The following is a 20,533-nucleotide window of genomic DNA, read 5'->3' as shown; positions in this document are numbered from 1 at the left end:
GTGCTCCGAAGAGCCATAAAAGAAGACAAAAGCCATACCCACTAAAGTCAATGGGAGTCTTTCCATTGACTTGATTGGTCATTGGATTTGACCCTATGACAAGTGTTTAATACATTTATTTGAATCCCAGCAATGTATATGAGTAGTTCAAATTGTTCCTTCCGATGTACATTACTTTGCTACTTGTCTACATAGAATTTCCCTTTGCTTTGTTAGGCTCCTCATATCCTATTTAGTCATAAAAATCCTAAATACTTCAATGTAATCTGCACATTTTGCTACCTTCTTGCTGATCACTGAGAAAAATGTTAACAAATGCCAGTGTTAGTAGGAATTATGGGGGTATCCCAGAGTTAACCTCCTTCCATGTTGAAAGTTAACTATTTGTTCTTATACATTTTTCTATCTCTTATCTAGTTTTTAATCCATCCATTGGCACAAATGTTTTATTAGACGAGTTTAGGCTATGTCTACACTTAAAGCATTACACTGGCACAGCTTTAGCAATTCAGTGCAGACACTCCTTACAGAGACAAGGAGGGGTTCTCTCATGACTATAGTTAATCTACCTCCCAGAGGTGGTAGCTGCGTTGACAGGAGTTCTTATATTGACCTAGTGTTGTCTACACTGGAGGTTAGAATGGATTAACTACATCACTCAGAGGTGTCGATTTTTCACACTCCTGAGCAACATACCTGGGTCGACCTAAGTTTTTAGTGTAGACCTGGGCTGACTGTATTTTTGTGCTCACAGAACACCTGAAAGCAGATTATGATTTCCTCAAAATAAGACATTGTTCAAATTTATTCAGCAAGTATCATGTTAAATCTGTTTACTCTATAGCTTGATTCTGACCAGACATCTAGGAACTAGGAATTCCTGGACCGAATCCTTGTGTGAGTAAATCACCATAGCTCCATAAAACCAAGGGAGCTATGGTGATTTACCCCAGCTGAGATTCTGGCCCCCTGAGTACTATTTGGGGTCCAGAAGGAATTTTCCCCTGGATCAGATTGGCAGATATTGGGGGGAGGGGGATAGGGGTTTTGCCTTCCTCTGCCGCATGGCCATGGGTTACTTCCAGGTTTAAACTAGTGTAAATGGTGAATTTTCTGTAACTTGAAGTCTTTAAACCATGATTTGAGGATATCAGTAACTCAGCCAGAGGTTAGGGGTCTATTACAGGAATGGGTGGATGAGGTTCTGTGGCCTGCAATGTGCAGGAGGTCAATCAGGCTAGATGATCACAATGGTCCCTTCTGATGTTAAAGTCTAAGTCTACGAATTCCTTTCACTGCTACACTGACTATCTGAGTAGTCTTGAGAAAGTCACGTAGGGCTAGATTTTTTTTTTTTTAAAGGTATTTAGGCCCCTATGTGCTATTGAAAATCCCACTAGGCACCTAAATATCTTTTTGAAATTTGGCCCTTTAGCCCTAATTCAGCAAAGAATTTAAGCATGTGCTTAATTTCCATTGAAATAATTAAAGTTAAGCTCATGGTTACATGCTTTTGTGAACTGGAGCCTAAACTCTATTTCAGTTTCCCCCATCTGTAAAAAAGGGATGAAAAATCTTTCCTAGATCAAAGGGGATGTTGTGCAAATTCATAAATTAATATTTGTGCAGTACCAAATAAGTGCTAAGCACTAGACACTCGTGCTTAGCATCATTTTCTAGGCCATCATGCTTTCCAGCAGACTCTTCTCAATTAGGTGTTTGTGTTGAGGTTTCAAATATGGAAATGTATGGTTAATACAGTATTTCAAATGACACTAGTATTGCTTTTTATGTACTTTCTGAACATCCCAGTTTTTCTCTACTCAATTGCTATCCCCATAATATAGATTTTTACCCTTCTTCATCTTTGCTCCACCATACCTATTGCTGCTACCTGTATTCTATATTGTAACCACCATACTCTGCTTTTATTTTTATGTATAGATTGCAGTAAACCACAAAGCATTCTCTGATACTTTTGTATAGAAGATATTTTGCAGAAATAAATGGTGGAATATGACTAACCTGATCACATAGTTTGAGTCACAAAAGAAAAGCTCAAAGTAGTCTAGGAACAGATTCCTCTTCCCACCTTCCCCTCTCTCCCTCCCCCCCTCCCCCGGGTGAATAAATAGTTTCGCTGGGAATTTGAGGAACCTAAAGATTTATGGTTTTGACAACAAAGGGAGAAGAGATGTGTTCCACTAATTATTGGTAAAAATATATACATCAATAACTTTATTTAGTGCTGTCAGGGTTCCCTCCCCACTCTGAACTCTAGGGTACAGATGTGGGGACCCACATGAAAGACCCCTAAGCTTATTTCTACCATCTTAGGTTAAAACTTCCCCAAGGCACAAATTCCTTCCTTGCCCTTACTATTGCTGCCACCACCAAGTGATTTAAATAAACATTCAGGGAGGGCCACCTGGAGCCCTACCTTCCCCAAATATCCCCCCAAACCCCTACACCCCCTTTCCTGGGGAGGCTTGAGAATAATATCCTAACCAATTGGTTACAAAGTGAGCACAGATCAACCCCCCTGGGTCTTTAGGACACTGAAAAACAATCAGGTTCTTAAAAGAAGTTTATTTAAAAAAAGAAAAAAGAATCACCTCTGTAAAATCAGGATGGAAGATAACTTTACAGGGTAATAAAAAGATTCCAAACACAGAGGATTTCCCCTCTAGGCAAAACTTTAAAGTTACAAAAACAGGGATAAACTTCCCTCTTAGCACAGGGAAAATTCACAAGCTGAAACAAAAGATAATCTAACGCATTTCCTTGCTATTACTTACTATTTCTGTAATGTTAGATGCTTAGTTCAGATGTGGCTTAGGGAGATGTATTTTCCCTGCCCTGGGCTCCTCGCTGACTGGGACAGAACAAAGGAACACGAAAACAAAAACCTGCCCCCACAGATTTGAAAGTATCTTCTCCCCTTATTGGTCCTTTTGGTCAGGTGCCAACCAGGTTATCTGAGCTTCTTAACCCTTTACAGGTAAAGGAGGGATTAACCCTTTACAGGGTAAGGAGGGATTTTATGCTACCATTAGCTGTATGTTTCTGACAAGTGCTGAAAGGGGCAGTAGATTCATTTTGTTTTACCAAGCCACCAGAAGTGATGACTTCTGTTTTTCAGTCGTTATGAAGACTTATAGATTTAGACATCAATAAATGCACTTCCTGTGCTCATAATTGCTTTATTAACACTGTTAGAATGAGTGTTTGAAAAAATAAGCAGCAATTTGAATTCATTCAAGCAGATGCATGGTCAGGTGATGAGTTTATAAGAGTTATTTTCTTTTTCAAGCTATCCTAGAAAATATAATCATTGTCTGAACCATACATGCTAAGGACCACACATAGTTTGAACTTTATGGTAACAAGGAGATTGGCTTTTCCTACCTTTGTCTAAATTAAGGATTGATGATTCATTCATCACTGAACTGAAAAAAGAAAAATAAGCCTCATGCAGCAGTACAAAAATAGTTTTTCAGCAGTTCCAGAATAACATTAGTAAATAGTTTTCTTTCCTCCCGATTGCATTTTAATGATTAATCAGTTAATAAGTTGACCTTTATGTTTTAACAATACTTTGCAAAAATTGTTTATATATTAAGCATTATTTTTCATTGTTTCTTCTGTAATGGCAAACCTTTAAGAAGCGAAGTCTCATATAAATCATGGGTTTATGAAAGTCATAAACCCAGCAACTTTTTACATGAATAGATGATGTACTTTAAATGAAGAAAACGGATCATTTCTACTTTTTACTGGTTTTTTAAGTGATAATACATAGATTTCCTCCCCCCCCCCAATACTAACACTATTAATTAAACAAATTGCACTGCAAGAACAACTTTACATTATTCCAAAGCATAGACACTATTGTTTTATTCTGCTGATAGTGACAGATGCCTCTTTATGTGGCCAACTGTGCAAAACTCAGAGGCAAACAAAGAAAGACGTAACTTCTATGATAAACGTATTGAAGTTTTGTTTGAAATGTGATTCAAAGATTAACTAAATCCTAGATCTGAGAGCTTTATGCTACATTGTCAGAAGATATTCTATTCTACCAGTACCTTAGTATAAAAATATATCCATTCTTGCTGAGACTTGGGGGGGGGGGGATCAATAGCCAATATTTATCTAGGTCCCACACAAAACTTTATTTTATTCTTCGGCCATGCAGCTGAAGTTAACTGACTAGCACTGTTCCCATAGCTATGCTGATATCAGTGATAATTATGGTGCATAAATAACTCAGGAAAACATGTCAGCATCAAGATCCATTAGAAACACCAGGGTGGAGGGAGGAGTCGGGACTGTATCCTAAAAAGAAAAAAAAATTAGGAAGGAATTTGAGCCTCTGACAAGGGAAATAAACACGTAGGGAGTGTAAAAAATAATAATAAAATAAAGTGCTTGACAATATTGTTCTAATCTTTGTGAAACTGTGATATTTTGAAGCCAGCCACACCACCGTGCTGGTGACGCAGCACGCTGAGGCTGCAGAAAAGGGGGGACAGCAGAGGAGGGGCTGGGGACTAGCCTCCCCAGCTGGGAGCTCAGGGGCCAGGCAGGATGGTCCCGTGGGCTGGATGTGGCCCGCGAGTGTAGTTTGCCCACCTCTGTCCTAGACTGCTTCAGTGTAAGTAGAATCCACTTGGCTGACAAGGACTGCATAAGGTCCCTCCTAGACCAGATACAATGGTTCAATAGAACTTAATGGCCACCTGTTCAGGTGAAAGCACCATGGAACAATGGGTTAGCTGAAAGGTAGGAGAACCAGTTTTCTCCTACTTCTCTGCTGGGGCTGGTGTATGGAGAGTGGAAAATCTTCAAATGCACTTCACGCTGGGGAAAGCAAGAAGGGAGAAGTAACTGACGGCCATTGTAGATTCTCGTGAAGGGCTGTTGAATCAGACCCATCCTGCATCATAGACTGGTAATGCACTAAAGGTTTCAGAGCAAGGCAGTTTTAACACCTTAAAGTGCTGATGCTTGCCTTTAAAAACCACAGAGACTGGGTTGACCAGAGGAAGATTCACAGAACCTCAGAGGACATTTTGGGCAGGAGAGGGAAAGAGACAGGCAGTCTTTGGAAGCAGGGCATCCTGTCTAACTGCAGGTGAGAGAAGGCTCCAAGTTTTGGAAGAAAAGTTATGAGCTGCAGGGGCCGGTTTTGTTCAACATCTTTTTATTAATGATTTGGATGATGGGATGGATTGCACCCTCAGCAAGTTCGCAGATGATACAAAGCTGGGGGGAGAGGAGAGGTAGATACACTGGAGGGTAGGGATAGGGTCCAGAGTAACCGAGACAAATTGGAGGATTGGGCTAAAAGGTTCAACAAGGAAAAGTGCAGAGTCCTACACTTAGGATGGAAGAATCCCATGCACCGCTACAGGCTGGGGACTGACTGGTTAAGCAGCAGTTCTGCAGAAAAGGACCTGGGGATTACAGTGGATGAGAAGCTGGATATGAGTCCGCAGTGTGCCCTTGTTGCCAAGAAGGCTAATGGCATATTGGGCTGCATTAGTAGGAGCACTGCCAGCAGATCAAGGGAAGTGATTATTCCCCTCTATTTGGCACTGGTGAGGCCACATCTGGAGTATTACGTCCAGTTTTGGGCCCCCCACTGCAGAAAGGATGTGGACAAATAGGAGAGAGTCCAGCGGGGGGCAACTAAAATGATTAGGGGGCTGGGGCATGTGACTTATGAGGAAAGGCTGAGGGAACTGGGCTTGTTTAGTCTGCAGAAGAGAAGAGTGAGGGGGGATTTGATAGCAGCCTTCAATTACCGGAAGGGGGGTTCCAAAGAGGATGGAGCTCAGCTGTTCTCAGTGGTGGCAGATGACAAAACAAGGAGCAATGGTCTCCAGTTGCAGTGGGGTAGGTCTAGGTTGGATATTAGGAAACACTATTTCACTAGGAGGGTGGTGAAGCACTGGAATGGGTTACCTAGGGAGGTGGTGGAATCTTCCCTCCTTACAAGATTTTAAGGCCCAGCTTGACAAAGCCCTGGCTGGGATGATTTAGTTGGTCCTGCTTTGAGCAGGGGGTTGGACTAGATGACCTCCTGAGGTTTCTTCCAACCCTAAGCTTCTATGATTCTATGATCCTGGGTAGAGGACTCTGCCTAAACGCAGAGAACTCACCAGAGTGGTGAGGAAACTGAGGTGGGAAAATATTTATAGATGTGTTTACTAAGTAGAGAGCAGTGGTGGTCAGAATTCTGTGCAAAGTCTCTCTCTGTGCCTGTTGGTTTTCACTGTTGCATGCAGTTGAAGTGGTAAGCTATATGCCCAGTTCACCCACATGGCTGAAGTTCTGGAAGAGGGTGTGTTTAAACTGTAGGAGAGTCCGGGCTGGGGGGATGAGGCACAGTCAGCATTGATTCCAGGGGTTGCACAGTTGGCACCACAGGCTCTTAGCACTCAAGATGGGTGCTACAGAGAGAATCTGGGGTTTCTAGGCATATTCTTGGGGTACAAACAAGGGGCAGTGCCTGGACTCTGTACAGACTCTGGAGGCTTAAAGCATATCAGACCCAGTGGGCACATGCACTCTGGTGGGCATCGAACTGGGGAGCTCAGCTAGACCTGTTACAAACATAATTTAAAGACCATTTTTTGGAAATGATGTAAAATCATGATGTAATGTGCACATCAGTAACTTTACCACAAGCTGCGGGGAGTCCGTATCCCAGAAAGGTGATGAGGAAGGAGAAAAAGTGGGCAAAAAGCAGAGTTCAAAAAGCAATTTCAATCTGTTCTCCTCTTATTAAATACTAAGCTATTGACCAAACATTTGTGATGTCAGTTAGAGCTGAAAGCAAACAATTGTAACTGGTATTAGGGCCTGATCCATTGACTTCAACAGGCTTTGGGAGTCTTTCCACTGACTTCAGTGAGCTCTAGATCTGACCCTCATCTGACCCAACACAAGAGGAGCATACCATCTGTAACTATTGCCTTCAAATCCTTATGTCTTTTACACTATATTTAATACCCTTTCATTCAGTATCAAATTCATAGGGACGTTTTTCATTCCATGGAATGTATTGTGAAATGTACCTTTTAGGAACACCATCCCAGTGTTACAGGACTGTCTGATTCATAGTATTATGCACAGTGCATTGCACAGAAATGTTTGGCCTTCCTCTGATAATTTGCCATAGGCACAGCATACTCAGGAAAAGCTTAACATATAATTACTCTGTGTTGTGTTTTTTTTTTTTTCAACACTAAGACATCAACTGGATTTTTCTGATGATATGCAACACATATGGGGGAGAGTTGATGTTGGCACTGGGAAAGAATGGGGAAATGACACAAGCACTTCTGTGCTTGGAGGAAGTTCACTGTAATAGCAGATTAGCTTTGGCAAAATTCTTCATTGGATTGCGATAGCCTATGAGGGAGGTATAATATTTACTCATACTAGCGTTTTAGCTGATCAACTCTTAAATACCTCCACTGACAATGCCTTCACTACTTCTCTTGGGTAGGCTGTTCTAATGTTCCTCCTCTCACTCTCATCTTTGTGCCTGTTTTATGGGGGGTCCTATGCTTGATAAAATAGATCAAAGCAGCAATGGGAACTCACTAATTCTAGAAGCTGTATGTTTGTCATAAGTGTTGATGTCACATGGTGAAGTACCACTGCATCATTTTGTGTAAGGGGGCATAGTATCGGGATAAGAATGGGGACATGAGAATAAGTGTACGTGAAAGGAAGCCATGTCCCAAAATAAGCCCAGAGATAGCCATACAAAAGCATATGTGTGTGTATGTGCCCGCACAGTGGGTAGCTGTTTGCAAATAGAACTCTGTGTGTGTTATGTACAAATGTGGAACTGTGCAGGGGAGCGTCTCGTGTGATTCTGTCTACCTCCACACTGTGGAGAGCCAGAAGTGGGGAGGTAACTGTCGGCCATTTTCAATTTTGGTGAAAGGCTGTTTGATCAGACCCATCCTGCATAATAGACTGGAAATGCACTAAAAGAGTTCAAGATGGCTTTAACACCCACCTCCCTTCCAGAATCACTGTTGTGCCTCCAGCATGAGCTAGCCTCCACTTTCCTGGCTTTAAGTTTGGGATTCCCTTGGGGTCAGCAGCAAAGCAGTTTTGGAGCCAATACTGGCAGTCTGTGCACACCCCAGAACCTGCATCTTGTCACAAAGCTTGCAAGCTAATTCAGGCAAGGGAAGGAAAAGAAAATCTAACCGGGCCCTTGCACAGGCAGCCATCATAATGCTTCCTTTATCCTGATGGCTTCAGGGAGGGCTTTAGCACCAGCATCTGTCTTTCTTGCAGCTCCCCCTATTTCCTTTCAGGAGCCAGTAACTTACAGAACTGCTCCCTGCAGAGTTCCTCTGAGCTGTGTGCATTTACAGCCTTGTAAGTCTAGCACTGTGTAATGTGAGTAAGGGTGGCAGACTGGGCCTTTAGAGACCAGAAACCAATTTAGCCAACAAAGTCTGGGACTATTAAAAATATATATATTTTAGTTAATAATAGAATTTTTCCTTCACACATGAAGCTTTTGCTGCCAGTTTATGTTAATTTCAGGATATATGTGACAGTATGCAAGCAAATGTTTGTTTGGGGTCTAGAGTATTTTTTTGTCTCCCAGCACCATCTGGCACTACAGTGTGAATCTTTTAATGAATAAACATTGCTTATCAGTCTGTCAGTCACTCATCCATTCGATAGAAACTGAAATGCTAATTTACCCATCATCTCTGTCATATGGTAATCAGGGACAACTTCACAAAACTCCAAGACAAAAACTACAAATTAAGGACACATGTCAAAAACGGGCAACATAGATTTAGAAAGCTTAATGTATCTTTCAATTAGACTAACACAGGGAGTAATACCCACCTGACGTTTTTGCAGTTTCTATTTTTAAAATGCCGCATGTCTCCCTTCCCCCCCCCCCCTTTTTTTGGCACCAAGGGATAATGTCAGATTTGTCAGTAAAATTGGAATAGACTTTTTTAGTGGGGGGAGGGATAGCTCAGTGGTTTGAGCATTGGCCTGCTAAACCCAGGGTTATGAGTTCAATCCTTGAGGGGGCCACTTAGGGATCTGGGGCAAAATCAGTACTTGGTCCTGCTAGTGAAGGCAGGGGGCTGGACTCGATGACCTTTCAAGGTCCCTTCCAGTTCTAGGAGATGGGATATCTCCATTCATTTATTTATTTATTTTTTAGATGAAATTAGATGTTTAAAAAGGGAATGCTGGAGGGACCAGTTTGATAAAATCATTCAATGGTGGCTTTCACATAGATATTGCTTATTCAGATACTGTCCAAATAGTCATAGCATGTATATTTTATGCTTAATTACTGCAAGTTCAAATGTTTTGGGATTATTTTGTCCGTTACCTTATCAAAGCACATCAACTGAATCTAGTTTTTGTAATTTTGCTACCCCATCACAGCAGCAATCATTATAATGTGAGAATTGAGCCCTCCAGTATTAGTGTGAGTAAAATATCCTTGATCAAAAGGGCACTTCTCCTTAAAACTTGTCTTATTAATTAGCAGGACTTGTTCGGTTTGCAGGTCTTATTATCTGAACCCATTAAGAAGCAAGAACAATAAACATAGGTGGAAATTTACTTTTCCATCACTCATGCACCCTGAACAATACCTTTAGCATTTTTCATTATTCATATGACCGAACAAAAGAGAGTGAGAAGCCTGTTCTAGGTGATGGGCAAATGTAGTAAAATAAGAACCTGGAAAAATCTCAGCCTTTTCTTTGAACTAAACCCACTATTGTAAATGTTGGGGGGGAAATATTTCAATTAGCCCATTAGTACAATCAGCTGAGTCCCTCACAATGAGCTGGATGCATATACAAAAAAGAAATGTTTCCCCTTTGTTTTAATTTCTCCTCTGAAGCCCAGTAGTTTCTTTCTACCTTTACTGATGTTCCAGTTGCAAGATATCATTCTCTCAGCAGTCTGGAGGTGCCTGCTGGATCCAGACCAGCTGCGAAATTCAGACCTTTTGCACCATCAGGCTCCTTTAGGTCAGAGGTATGCTGTGAATTCAAAGGGATCTCTGAACGAGGGATGCCCCCGCAAGAATGTCTTGCCTGGAGAAACAAGAGGGAACTGATCCATCAAGAAGGGACTGCAAGCAAGAGCATGGGCTTGTGGATCAGGGAGAGACGGAGAGTGAGGGAGGGGAAAATGCAGGTTAAGGTAAGGGAATGGAGAACTACATGAATCGTTGAGTCTGCACCATGAGCAAGATGATCTGTTGAAGGAAGGGGAAAATCAGCAGGATTTATGGAGGAAGGGAAGAATTAATATTGGTAAAGAATTTGGATCTACTTGAATTGAGAGGAGGCAGAGATGGGGGAAGGGAAAGTGTGGCTGGGGAGGGGGAATGTATTTTACATGATTTAGTGTGCTGAATGCAGTAAAAACTCAGCTCATTGAAAGCTCATGTGCTGACCTCTCCTGACTTTTTATCTAAGCATGTTCTTCCTAAAAGGGTGTTTATTTGCTTTTATTCTACAAGCATTTATTAAAGTAGTCATATAATATCAACTTATTCTAGAACTTGTACTGAGACTATCCGGCCCAAGTCAGTAAACAAACTCCAATGTGTGTATAAACTGGGGTGTTTCTGTGTGTCAGGAAAAATGGAGGGGGATAAAAGAAATGACCCCTCTGCTCTTGGACTGCATTGTTATCAGGGCGGCTCCAGGCACCAGCCCACCAAGCTGGTGCTTGGGGCGGCACCTGGAGGGGGGGCGGCGCGGCGCTCCAGCCGCCGGGGAGAGTGGGGCCACGGCCGGGCTCGCCGCCCTCCCCGCGGCGCTCTGGCTGCAGGGGGGAGAGCGGCGAGCCCCGCCCTGCCCCCTGCGCTCTGGCCCCTGGGGGGAGAGCGGAGCCCCGGCCGGGGCTCGCCGCCCTCCTCGCAGGGCTCCGGCCGCCCTCCCGCGGCCGGGGCTCACCGCCCTCCCCCCTGGCGCCCTCCCCCCGGCCGCCGGGGGGAGAGCGGAGCCCCCACTGGGGCTCGCCACCCTCCCCCCCCACCCCGCGGGGGGGGGGGCGGCCGGAGGCTTTTTTGCCTGGGGCGGCAAAAAAGCCAGAGCCGGCCCTGATTGTTATTGATTAAATTTAAACCAACTCTCATTTAAGTCTTTGAGAATCTTTCCATTGACTTTAATGGGAGTTGTTACACACTTTATTGTTGCCTTCCAAAACAATTCGGAAGTATGCATTCATTTGACTTAAATCCTGACTGATCTCTCTATTTGATGAGCAAATATTTTGCTAAGTCATAAACTTTTCCATAAATTGGCTATCTTGGTTATATCTTAATAACTGCCTTATTTTCTCCAGACTTTTTCCCCCATCCTTGAGATAAATATATATTTCAGAATCAGCTTTTGAAATTTAGTCATGTTCCAGGCAGCTTCTTACAAACAAGTCTTGGAAGAGGTCAGTAAATCAGTTTTGAGTGTTTTATTTCCCAAGGAATCTGAGCACCTGTGTTTATTATATAGCATATCCTGAGACCTAATGCATAAAACAAGACTGAAGTAGGAAAGCACTGGCGATAAGGAGATTAAAGCACCCTTGCACTGGCTAAAGAAAAATATATTCATTCACTTTAATTAAAAAAAAAAAGCAAGAGTAAAGGAAAGAGCAAAATATGCATATTTTTATTTTAAATTTCTTAGCTGTTAACTGTCATTTCCAAAGCTCTTTCTTCCTGTAATCTCAAAAATATTTAAATGGATGGTCACATCAAGTTATTAAACTAAGTATTAAATGCTGACATTTAAAAACCTAGTAATAACACATACAGTTGGTCATAAGGTCACAACAGTTGCAGGGTGGGAGGGAGAAGAGGATTGTGAATGTAGTATCTTAAAAGTAAATACATCCATGTGGTCGGTTCTGTTTATTCACTGACATCGTCAAAGCACAATTCCTCTTCAATGTTCATGAAGGACCATACCTGTTTTTTAGGAATCATACTAAGTCATGTACAGTCAATCTGTAGAACTCGTTGCCAGGGGATGTGAAGGCCAAAACTATAATGGGGTTGAAAAAAGGATTAAATAAGTTCATGGAGGATAGGTCCATCAATGGCTATTTGCCAAGATGGTCAGGGATGTAACCCTATGTTATGAGTGTCCCTAGTATCTGATTGCCAGAAGCTTGGAGTGGACAACATAGCCTGGATTACTTGATAATTGCCTGTTCTGTTCATTTCCTCTGAAGCACCTGGCATTGGCCACTGTTGGAAGACAGGATAATGAGCCAGATGGACCATTGGTCTGACCCAGTATTTTTATATTTTTAAGACCTTGCACATCTATATTTGATGTTTGTTCTGTGTTCTTCATTTTCAGAAAAGTTGAGTCATTTGTGCTTTTATTCAGGTGTTGCTGGTGTTCTGAACTTTTCCCTGTAGCATATAACCATGGGTCTCCATGTCTCTGAGAGCTGGAGTAAGAGTATCATTTGCCCCTAGATTTCTTAATTCCTCAAAATGTGTTCCTTAAAATGTGATTCCCTTGTAGTGTTGCCTTACGTGAGGCCTTTTCTTACTAAACTAAACATATGTCTATTGTGTGAATTGGACTGATTTTTTGCAGTTGCTTTTCACACACCAGCTAAAGACAAGTCTTTTAGAAAGGTCATCCACAATTCATGCCAGAACCCCAGGAATCATCCATTTCCCCTCCCCCACACTCTAGGCCCCATGCTGCAGTTACTATCCTTCCAGTCAAGGCAAAACTTTGAACAGAGCAAAATATCCTTTACCACTGAGAATTGGTGCTCCCATTCATTATTCTTGTGGAAATTCCTGCTGAGGCAGTCTGCAGATATGTTCATTACTCCCAGATGATGCACAGCCAACCAGGTGATCTGATGTCCGATGCACCAATTCCAGAGTTTGATCGCCTCCATGCAGAGTGCGGTGGACCTTGTTCTTCCCTGTTTATGTTGTAAACCCCATAGTCATAACTCTGACATGCATGGTATGGATGAAGGGTAAAAATCTTTTGCGGGCTTTGGGCACTGCATAAAGTTTGAGGAGACTGGTGCACAGCTTGGACTCCAGCAGAATCCAAGAGCCCTGAGCCACATGGCTGTCCAGGTGCACTCCCCAGCCCAGTAGAGAGGCATCCAGAATGAGTGACTTTTGTGGAAGATGGAGGATCAAAGGGGACCCCTACGCACAAAGTCTCTTTGGTTTCCCACCAGGTAAACAGTGCTAGAATGTTCTGAGGGACTAAGATTTGCTTGTTCAAGACATCTCTGCTCAGAACATAGACTGTTCACAACCATGCTTGGAGGCACCAAAGATGGTGTCGGACAATAGAGTGAGTCAGACAATAATTAAGGACAGTAGACATGGGGGTTCAAAAAGTTAGTTTTATAACCATTAAAACACAAATTGTCAATATCATATGTCAAAACATACAAAGCAAATCTCTTCAAATCAAACTCTAATATATTCTCAAGTGGCATTTTTCTTTCTTTGCTTATCTGCAAATTTTGATTATTACTGATGGAAATATTCTTTTCATCGGTTTGCGTGTGTGGTGAAATGGACATTTACTGAGACAAATCTAGTCCTTCCAAGCTGAATGATAAATAATAATAGATAATGTGACAGACCGAGACCAGTGGGGTACAGGAGTCTGGTAGAGGGCAAATATACTGGTCACTGGATGAGTAGTTTTCTGTTCCCTGAGTGACCAGAGAAGGGGCTGCACAGCACTAGAGTAATCAGGAACCTGCTAGAACCAGTTAAGGCAGGCAGGCTAATTAGGACACCTGGAGCCAATTAATAAGAAGCTGCTAGAATCAATTAAGGCAAACTAATCAGGGCACCTGGGTTTTAAAAGATGCTCACTTCAGTTTGTGGTGCGAGTGTGAGAAGCTGGGAGCAAGAGGTGCAAGGAGCTGAGAGGGTGTGCTGCTGGAGGACTGAGGAGCACAAGCGTTATCAGACACCAGGAGGAAGGTCCTGTGGTGAGAATAAGGAAGGTGTTTGGAGGAGGCCATGGGGAAGTAGCCCAGGGAGTTGTAGCTGTCATGCAGCTGTTACAGGAGGCACTATAGACAGCTGCAGTCCACAGGGCCCTGGGCTGGAACCCGGAGTAGAGGGTGGGCCTGGGTTCCCCCCAAACCTCCCAATTGACCTGGACTGTGGGTTCTTCCAGAGGGGAAGGTCTCTGGGCTGTTCCCCAACCCACATGGTGAATCTCTGAGGCAATAAAATCCGCCAATAAGCGCAGGACCCACCAAGATAGAGGAGGAACTTTGTCACAATAGATAGATAATAGTGAATTACAAATGAACCAAACAGTTCCTACTTTAGCCACTTACAATTCAAAGTAGGTATTAATGTCCATCAGTACAAATCAAAATGCTAAACAGAAAGATCACAAAACAGCTAGACATAAGCGTGCTTGGTTGTGGATTTCATTTCCACATGCTCAAACTTGTGCGGTCTATGGCAGGAATGTGATGAATACCTCCATGTTCTGGGTTTATCAGCACAGCTATAAAAGCTACAAAATAATGCTCCTCCAATCATGAGAAATGCTGAGCTCACCCAGCCTAAGTAGAGGGCAGCTCCCAGTTCTCGTTTCAATCCTGCGTGAACTGCTGGATTATAGAAGTCTCCAATGATGTTGCTTGCAGTCCAAGACACGGGTATCAAAATTAGAATCCCAGTTAGGATAAAAATGATCCCAGCTGCCAGCAGAATGTTACTCCTGGCTTGCTTGTTATCCCCAACACACACAGTGCACTTCATGCCAGTAATGGCTGTCAGAAAGGCAATAACGGACAGCATCACAGCAAAACACATCAGTCCTCTGGATACTTCTAAAATAGGTGGGAGTGCTAGTACGCTGTCATAGAATTTACACTGCATCTTGATGTTGACTTGATAGACACAATTCATCCATAGTCCTTCCCAGATGTTCTCAAACACCACAATGTTACCTTCAATGAAAGCAGACACTCTCCACTGAGGCATGGCAGTGATTGCAAAAGTCCCAATCATGCCGATGCCTCCAAGTATTAGGCCTGTGATTTGCAGTGCCCAACAAGCCATATTTCTTCTGAGACAGGTGCACCAAAAAATAGTCCACAGGAACGTGTTTCCAAAGCAGGGTTTCTGGGAGATAAAATCAAGAGCAAGAAAGAATCTTTCCTGTAATAGTTTGCTTGTGTGCCAAAGTGACTTTGAAGCAGTTTCAATTTGTATTTCTGAAGTTCAATAGGCAGCAGTCCATTGCTGACTGAGTAGAAGGACCTGCTATTTATCTGCTTTGATATTTGAAAGACCTCTGACTAGAGCACTTCACAATCAGGCCCAACAGCTTTCCAGCCAATGAGAGGCTAGATAGGGTGTATCTAGGAATATCATACTTGACTTCATTGCTCCTTAGTGATGCTATAATTAAGTGTGTGTCAGGGTCCCCATTATAGAAAGCTAATTACAAGGTTAATTATTCCACAGCAAAACTGCATCTGTGTTGAAATGTAGAACATGAGGTGTTAGCGCAGGACTTAATTTCTGTCATGTAAAATATTGCATAACTTAGATCAGTACAATTATTTCTATGATGAAAGCTAAAATTGCATTTAAGGTAGGGCTTACATGCTTTTTGCTCTCCCCTAGATGAAAAACATCTGATTTTAAAAAAAACAAACAAACTAGCAGGCACTTACTGTAGTCCTTTAATAGTGACTCCTCGTTTTGATCAATGTAAAAGTATTATCATAGAATTATGTACAGTAAGCTCAAGTACTGTAGTCAACATCAAAGCTTTACCTAAACAGATGCATAATTTATAAGGACACCAAAACCAGGAGCTAGCATCATTTCATAGCTTTTTCATTTGAGTCTAGAAGGAAAGGCCAGTGACAGGAAATAACCTCTCTGTGACTTCCTATTAGCAGGTGAGTGTATTCTGTTACAATAACTTCTTCTAGTGGACACTAGCAGGGAAGAAAAGCTCTCCAACAAAATAACGAGGCACTAATTAATTCATTCATTCATATTATAGTGTTTGCCTATTCTCTAAGTGGACAACACTTACATGATGGATTAATGGCTATGGATACCTCCTACAATATATAACATGGACTGCTCAGAGGACTACGAGCCAGGTCTCCTGAGCTGTAATCTTGCCAGTGGTCTGGTTTGCCTTGGGCATGGGGTTTAACCTCTCTCACTCTTTCATTTTCCCATCCCTGACTGGAGTTGATAATACATAGCTACACTTGGGTCTTATGGAGATTAATTAGTTTCTGTTAGTTCAGCTCTTTGATATACATGGCCATATCCTCAGCTGGTTTTAGGTTAGTGTAGATCCACGGAAGGCAGTGGAACTATGCCAATGCACACCAACTGAGGATCTGGCCCATAAAGTGCTGTCTAAGAGCTATCTGTAATAATTGTTGAGTCGTCAGCTTTATATATGTGTAACCCTTCTGCCAGGCCGAGTTGATAGCAGCAAGGGCCAGGTTCAGTGCATAGGGGTCCCCTCCCTACAGCGTAACACAAAACCAGCTCGAGCCCCCACCCAGTGACTTGGGAAAATCTTACACACACCCCTGGGCGCCTCGAAGAGGCAATACTTCCCCTCTTGCAAGCACAGAGTCTCGGTGTAGCAGAAAATGTTTAATAACATGAGGTAAATGACATAGCATTAAATTGGGAAAACACCACAACTAGAGTTCATAGATCAAACCATGGGCGAAGACCCACCCCAGCAAATTGGGCCATGTCCTTTCCCGTTGGTTCTTGAAACCAGCAACCCCCAAATCACCCAAAGTCTCTGTCCCTGGTCAGTCCAGCCCCAGAGTTCAAAGGGGGGGGCGTGCAGGGTGTTAAGGGGCACCTTACGTGATCCGAGGCCGACCGGCCGCCTCTCCGTGGGGTTCCGCTGCAGCCTTCGCCACGAGCCGCTCCTGCCGTCCCACGAACTGCTCTGCTCTACCAGCTGCTCCGCTCCGCTCACCGACCTGTGAGCCGCTCCAGCCGTCCCCACAAACTGCTCCGCTCGCCGTTCCTTGGGCCGCTCCAACCGTCCCTGCAAGGCTCTGCTCTGCTAGCTGCTCCTCCAGCCGTCCCCACAAACTGCTCTGCCAGCCACTTAGCAATATAGCTTCAGGCTCCCCCACTAGTTAACACAGCACTCAGTGATCTCAGCTCTTAGTAACTTTAGCTGTTTTGTGATTTCAGCTAGTAGTAGGGGAGCCCCAGTGCTGGTGCACTATTGGCCCAAAGTGAATTCAGCTCAGCAGCTTGTAACTAGACTCCTAATGGAATCAAAGTTAGCTCTGACATTTAACAGTGGAGAGGAGGAGGAGGTGGTGCAATTGGTGTTTCAGGCTCACAAAAGGGGCCCACACCACCACATACAAATACCTGCCCCCAACCTCTCTCAATTCACTAGGTTTTGTAACCCATGCCCCTTGTCAAGCAAGTGCTACTTAGTTAATGGTGAGTCCTTCTGTCATACAACAGTTCCACTGGCCTTGATTCACAGAATCAGGGTAACAAAACTTTATTCTTCCTGCCCCAATAACGGAGAAACTGGGGATCCCACACCAGCCAAAGTAACCACTTTCAGTTGCTGTTGTCTCATGCCAGATGGGTGGGTGTGCTTATGCAAACAAGATCAGCCCCTGGAGTTCTTTTCCACACTCGCCATAATTCACCACCAGATGTCAGGGTAGAGCTCATCCTGACTCTGCTTACATATGTGTGAAAGGTCAAATGCATTCCTTGATTTTTATAATTATTTTTAAATTTAGTTACAGCCAAAGGTGCTTATACAAATATTTTAAATTATTAAAAATAAGGATAAAATCCATAATAAAATGATTTTGCCTTTACTGGCTTATAAGGGGAAAAAAAACTCTCTCAGCCTACCACTACTAATTCAGATTCTAACAGACCAAGGACGGTCTGGAAATAGTGCTTTGCAAAGTGAACTGAGCATTGAAATGGATATTACATACCTGTGTGTTAAGTCCTCTAGGGGGCACTGGCCAAATAATTTTGAGTCTAGCAGCAGGAACCACAGAGTGACCTAAAACCTCCTTGATGGAGATACAATATTTAACACCTGGATAGTGCTCTTGAAGTTCTAAGCATTTTTTTTTTAAACATTCTCTAATTCTCACAACAGGCCTATGAGGTAGATGTGAATTACTGTCCCTATTCTATAGCTGTGGAAGGTGAGGCAGGGACACTAATAAGCCTCAGAGAGAAGTGTCAAAGCTAAGGCTAGAGCTCAGACGTAGGAGCCAGATTGCTGCTTCCCAGTCTCGTACATCGAGCATTAAACGACACCGGCTCTAATTTCAAGCAGGATACTACTTTCTCAGAGATGGACTTTCTGAATAGAGGCCTAGATATGGAGCCTGCAGTAGTAAGCTTGGACCTTGGTCTCTTTACTGCTTGTCACTTATACAGTAGCTCTTTAGAGCTTGATGAGTTTTATTTTATCACCAAAAAAGTCAAAATTTTACAGACTTTGAAGCAGAACAATCTTTTCCCTTTCTTTTTTTTCCTCGAAAATATTAATATTTTTATTGAAAATATCAACACTGGTATTGAAAGGCTATTTCTGGGGGGGAATGGTTGTTCAAAAATTTTCAGCCAACTTTAATAGATACCAAACTCTGACTTATCATGCCCAGTGCCCTGATCTATAATGTCTACTGGAATTGTCTTAAAGCTAAGTGTTACAATCTTGTGATTTTTTTTTGGGGGGGGGGGGGGGGGGGGTCAGCTGTTGAGGTCATGCATAAAACTACACTCTGGTGGTCAGAATATGACTTGTGTGGTAGATAAATTACTCCCAGAAAAACTTGAGAAAAATGTATCACATGCCATTTTGTGTCATTACATCCAAAACATCTTAAGTATTTTAATGCTTTTTCTAGATTGTTACCTCCTAAAGAAGATGACATCACACCATATGTGTGTAAAACAAAATGTTACCATACCAACTATACTTACATACTGTCCAATAATAGGGTAATTATTGTTAGTTGAACCCTGTGGGAATGAAAGGAATAAAGGAAAAGCAAAAAGTGGGAGGAGAGAGACTAGGTGTTGTTCATTGCATGTATACAAATACACCTCTACCCTGATATAACGCTGTCCTCGGGAGCCAAAAAATCTTACCGCGTTATAGGTGAAACTGTGTTATATCGAACTTGCTTTGATCCACTGGAGAGCGCAGCCCCGCCCTCCCACCCCCGGAGCGCTGCTTTGCCGCGTTATATCCGAATTCATGTTATATCTGGGTAGAGGTGTAGCTGAACTGGAACTGAACCATAGATGGCATGCTAAGAGATGTAATAATTTGCTACATGAACTCTGTGTATGTCCTTTTTTTAGTTCTTCTCTCACTAACACACCTAAAAACAAAAATACTACCAAAAAATGGCAATGGAAATGGGATTCTCAGAATTCCCAGAGCCTGACCCATTCGGATAGTTGTGGGATGATCCCTTTGTGCCCTGGACAAAATATTCAATATCCTTTTGAGATCTTTCTGGTTTAATCTATTTAATCTATTTCAAGCATTTTATGAGGCACCTGTCACCTTGGGCGGACCGGCTAAACAGGGCTGATGGCGGGGGGGGGGGATGCCGGGCCCCGGGCCCCCTTCCGGACCACTGGGCCCCGGTAATTTGTACCGGCTTCCCCCGTCCCCCCTCTCATCGGCCCTGTGTATAGCGTTAGGACAGTGAGAGAAGAGGTAGAAAAGATTATGGAATGGAAAATGGCCCATTGTCAGATAAGCAAAAGTGTGTGAAAGCTTGCAGGCATACAGAGTCTGAAGTTGTGAAGGGAACAACTATTCTGGTCCCAACAACCCTGTTCTCTAGGAATATCTAGGAAGGGAAAGAGACAGGGCCATTCTAAGGGGAACTTTGTTGCTCACATTACTTTTTACCAGCTGTGTATAACGTCATAATTCCAAGAGATAACCTTTATCTGGGAATGATTCTATATCACAGACACAAATTGGCTGGTGCAGTGAAATTGTCCCTAGAAGTACTGTCTTCCAATCAAGGCACTTACTGAAATACATCTCAGTACAGCAGCTCAAAGAGCTTAAAGGTATTATTTAGCCAACTCTTCTTCAATGTTAATTTAAATGATGATAATCTTGTATATTCAGTTTATTTGCACAAGCAACCTCTGTGGTTATTTCAATTGTTGCATGACAAGCATGCTGAAACCACCACGGAGGTTACGGATCTGAGGGTAGTGCAGGAAAATATTCTCCTATATGTCCATCTGGTGTAGGAGGAGCATTTTAGAGATGTCTTGTTTCAGTTTGTTTTAGGTGGGTTATATACAACTGTGCCACAGTAGTCTGTGTTGTTTATAAAATGAAAGGGTATCCTAAATCTGTCATCACTCTGTGTGTGTGTGTACACACACACACACACACACACACACACACACACACACACACACACA

General features: G+C 42.8%; 1 protein-coding gene across 1 annotated transcript; it reads right to left on the bottom strand.

Moving 5' to 3' along the window:
* Positions 1 to 14,458: 14,458 nt before the first annotated feature.
* LOC112105900 (claudin-8-like) lies at positions 14,459 to 15,127 on the bottom strand. The gene has a single exon (XM_024198899.2). It carries the CDS (start codon positions 15,125 to 15,127, stop codon positions 14,459 to 14,461), a length of 669 nt encoding a protein of 222 aa, XP_024054667.2.
* Between the last annotated feature and the right edge of the window lie 5,406 nt (positions 15,128 to 20,533).

The sequence above is a fragment of the Terrapene carolina genome, unplaced genomic scaffold (assembly GCF_002925995.2).
Source record: "Terrapene carolina triunguis isolate 2854851 unplaced genomic scaffold, T_m_triunguis-2.0 Scaffold30, whole genome shotgun sequence".
Taxonomy (NCBI): Eukaryota; Metazoa; Chordata; order Testudines; family Emydidae; genus Terrapene; species Terrapene triunguis.
Note: the sequence above shows the minus strand (reverse complement) of the source record. Positions and strands in the feature narration are given on the sequence as shown.

What these genes read in the sequence shown, in the direction of transcription:
- LOC112105900 (XM_024198899.2), bottom strand. Translation starts at nt 15,127, where the DNA reads ATGGCTTGTTGGGCACTGCAAATCACAGGCCTAATACTTGGAGGCATC.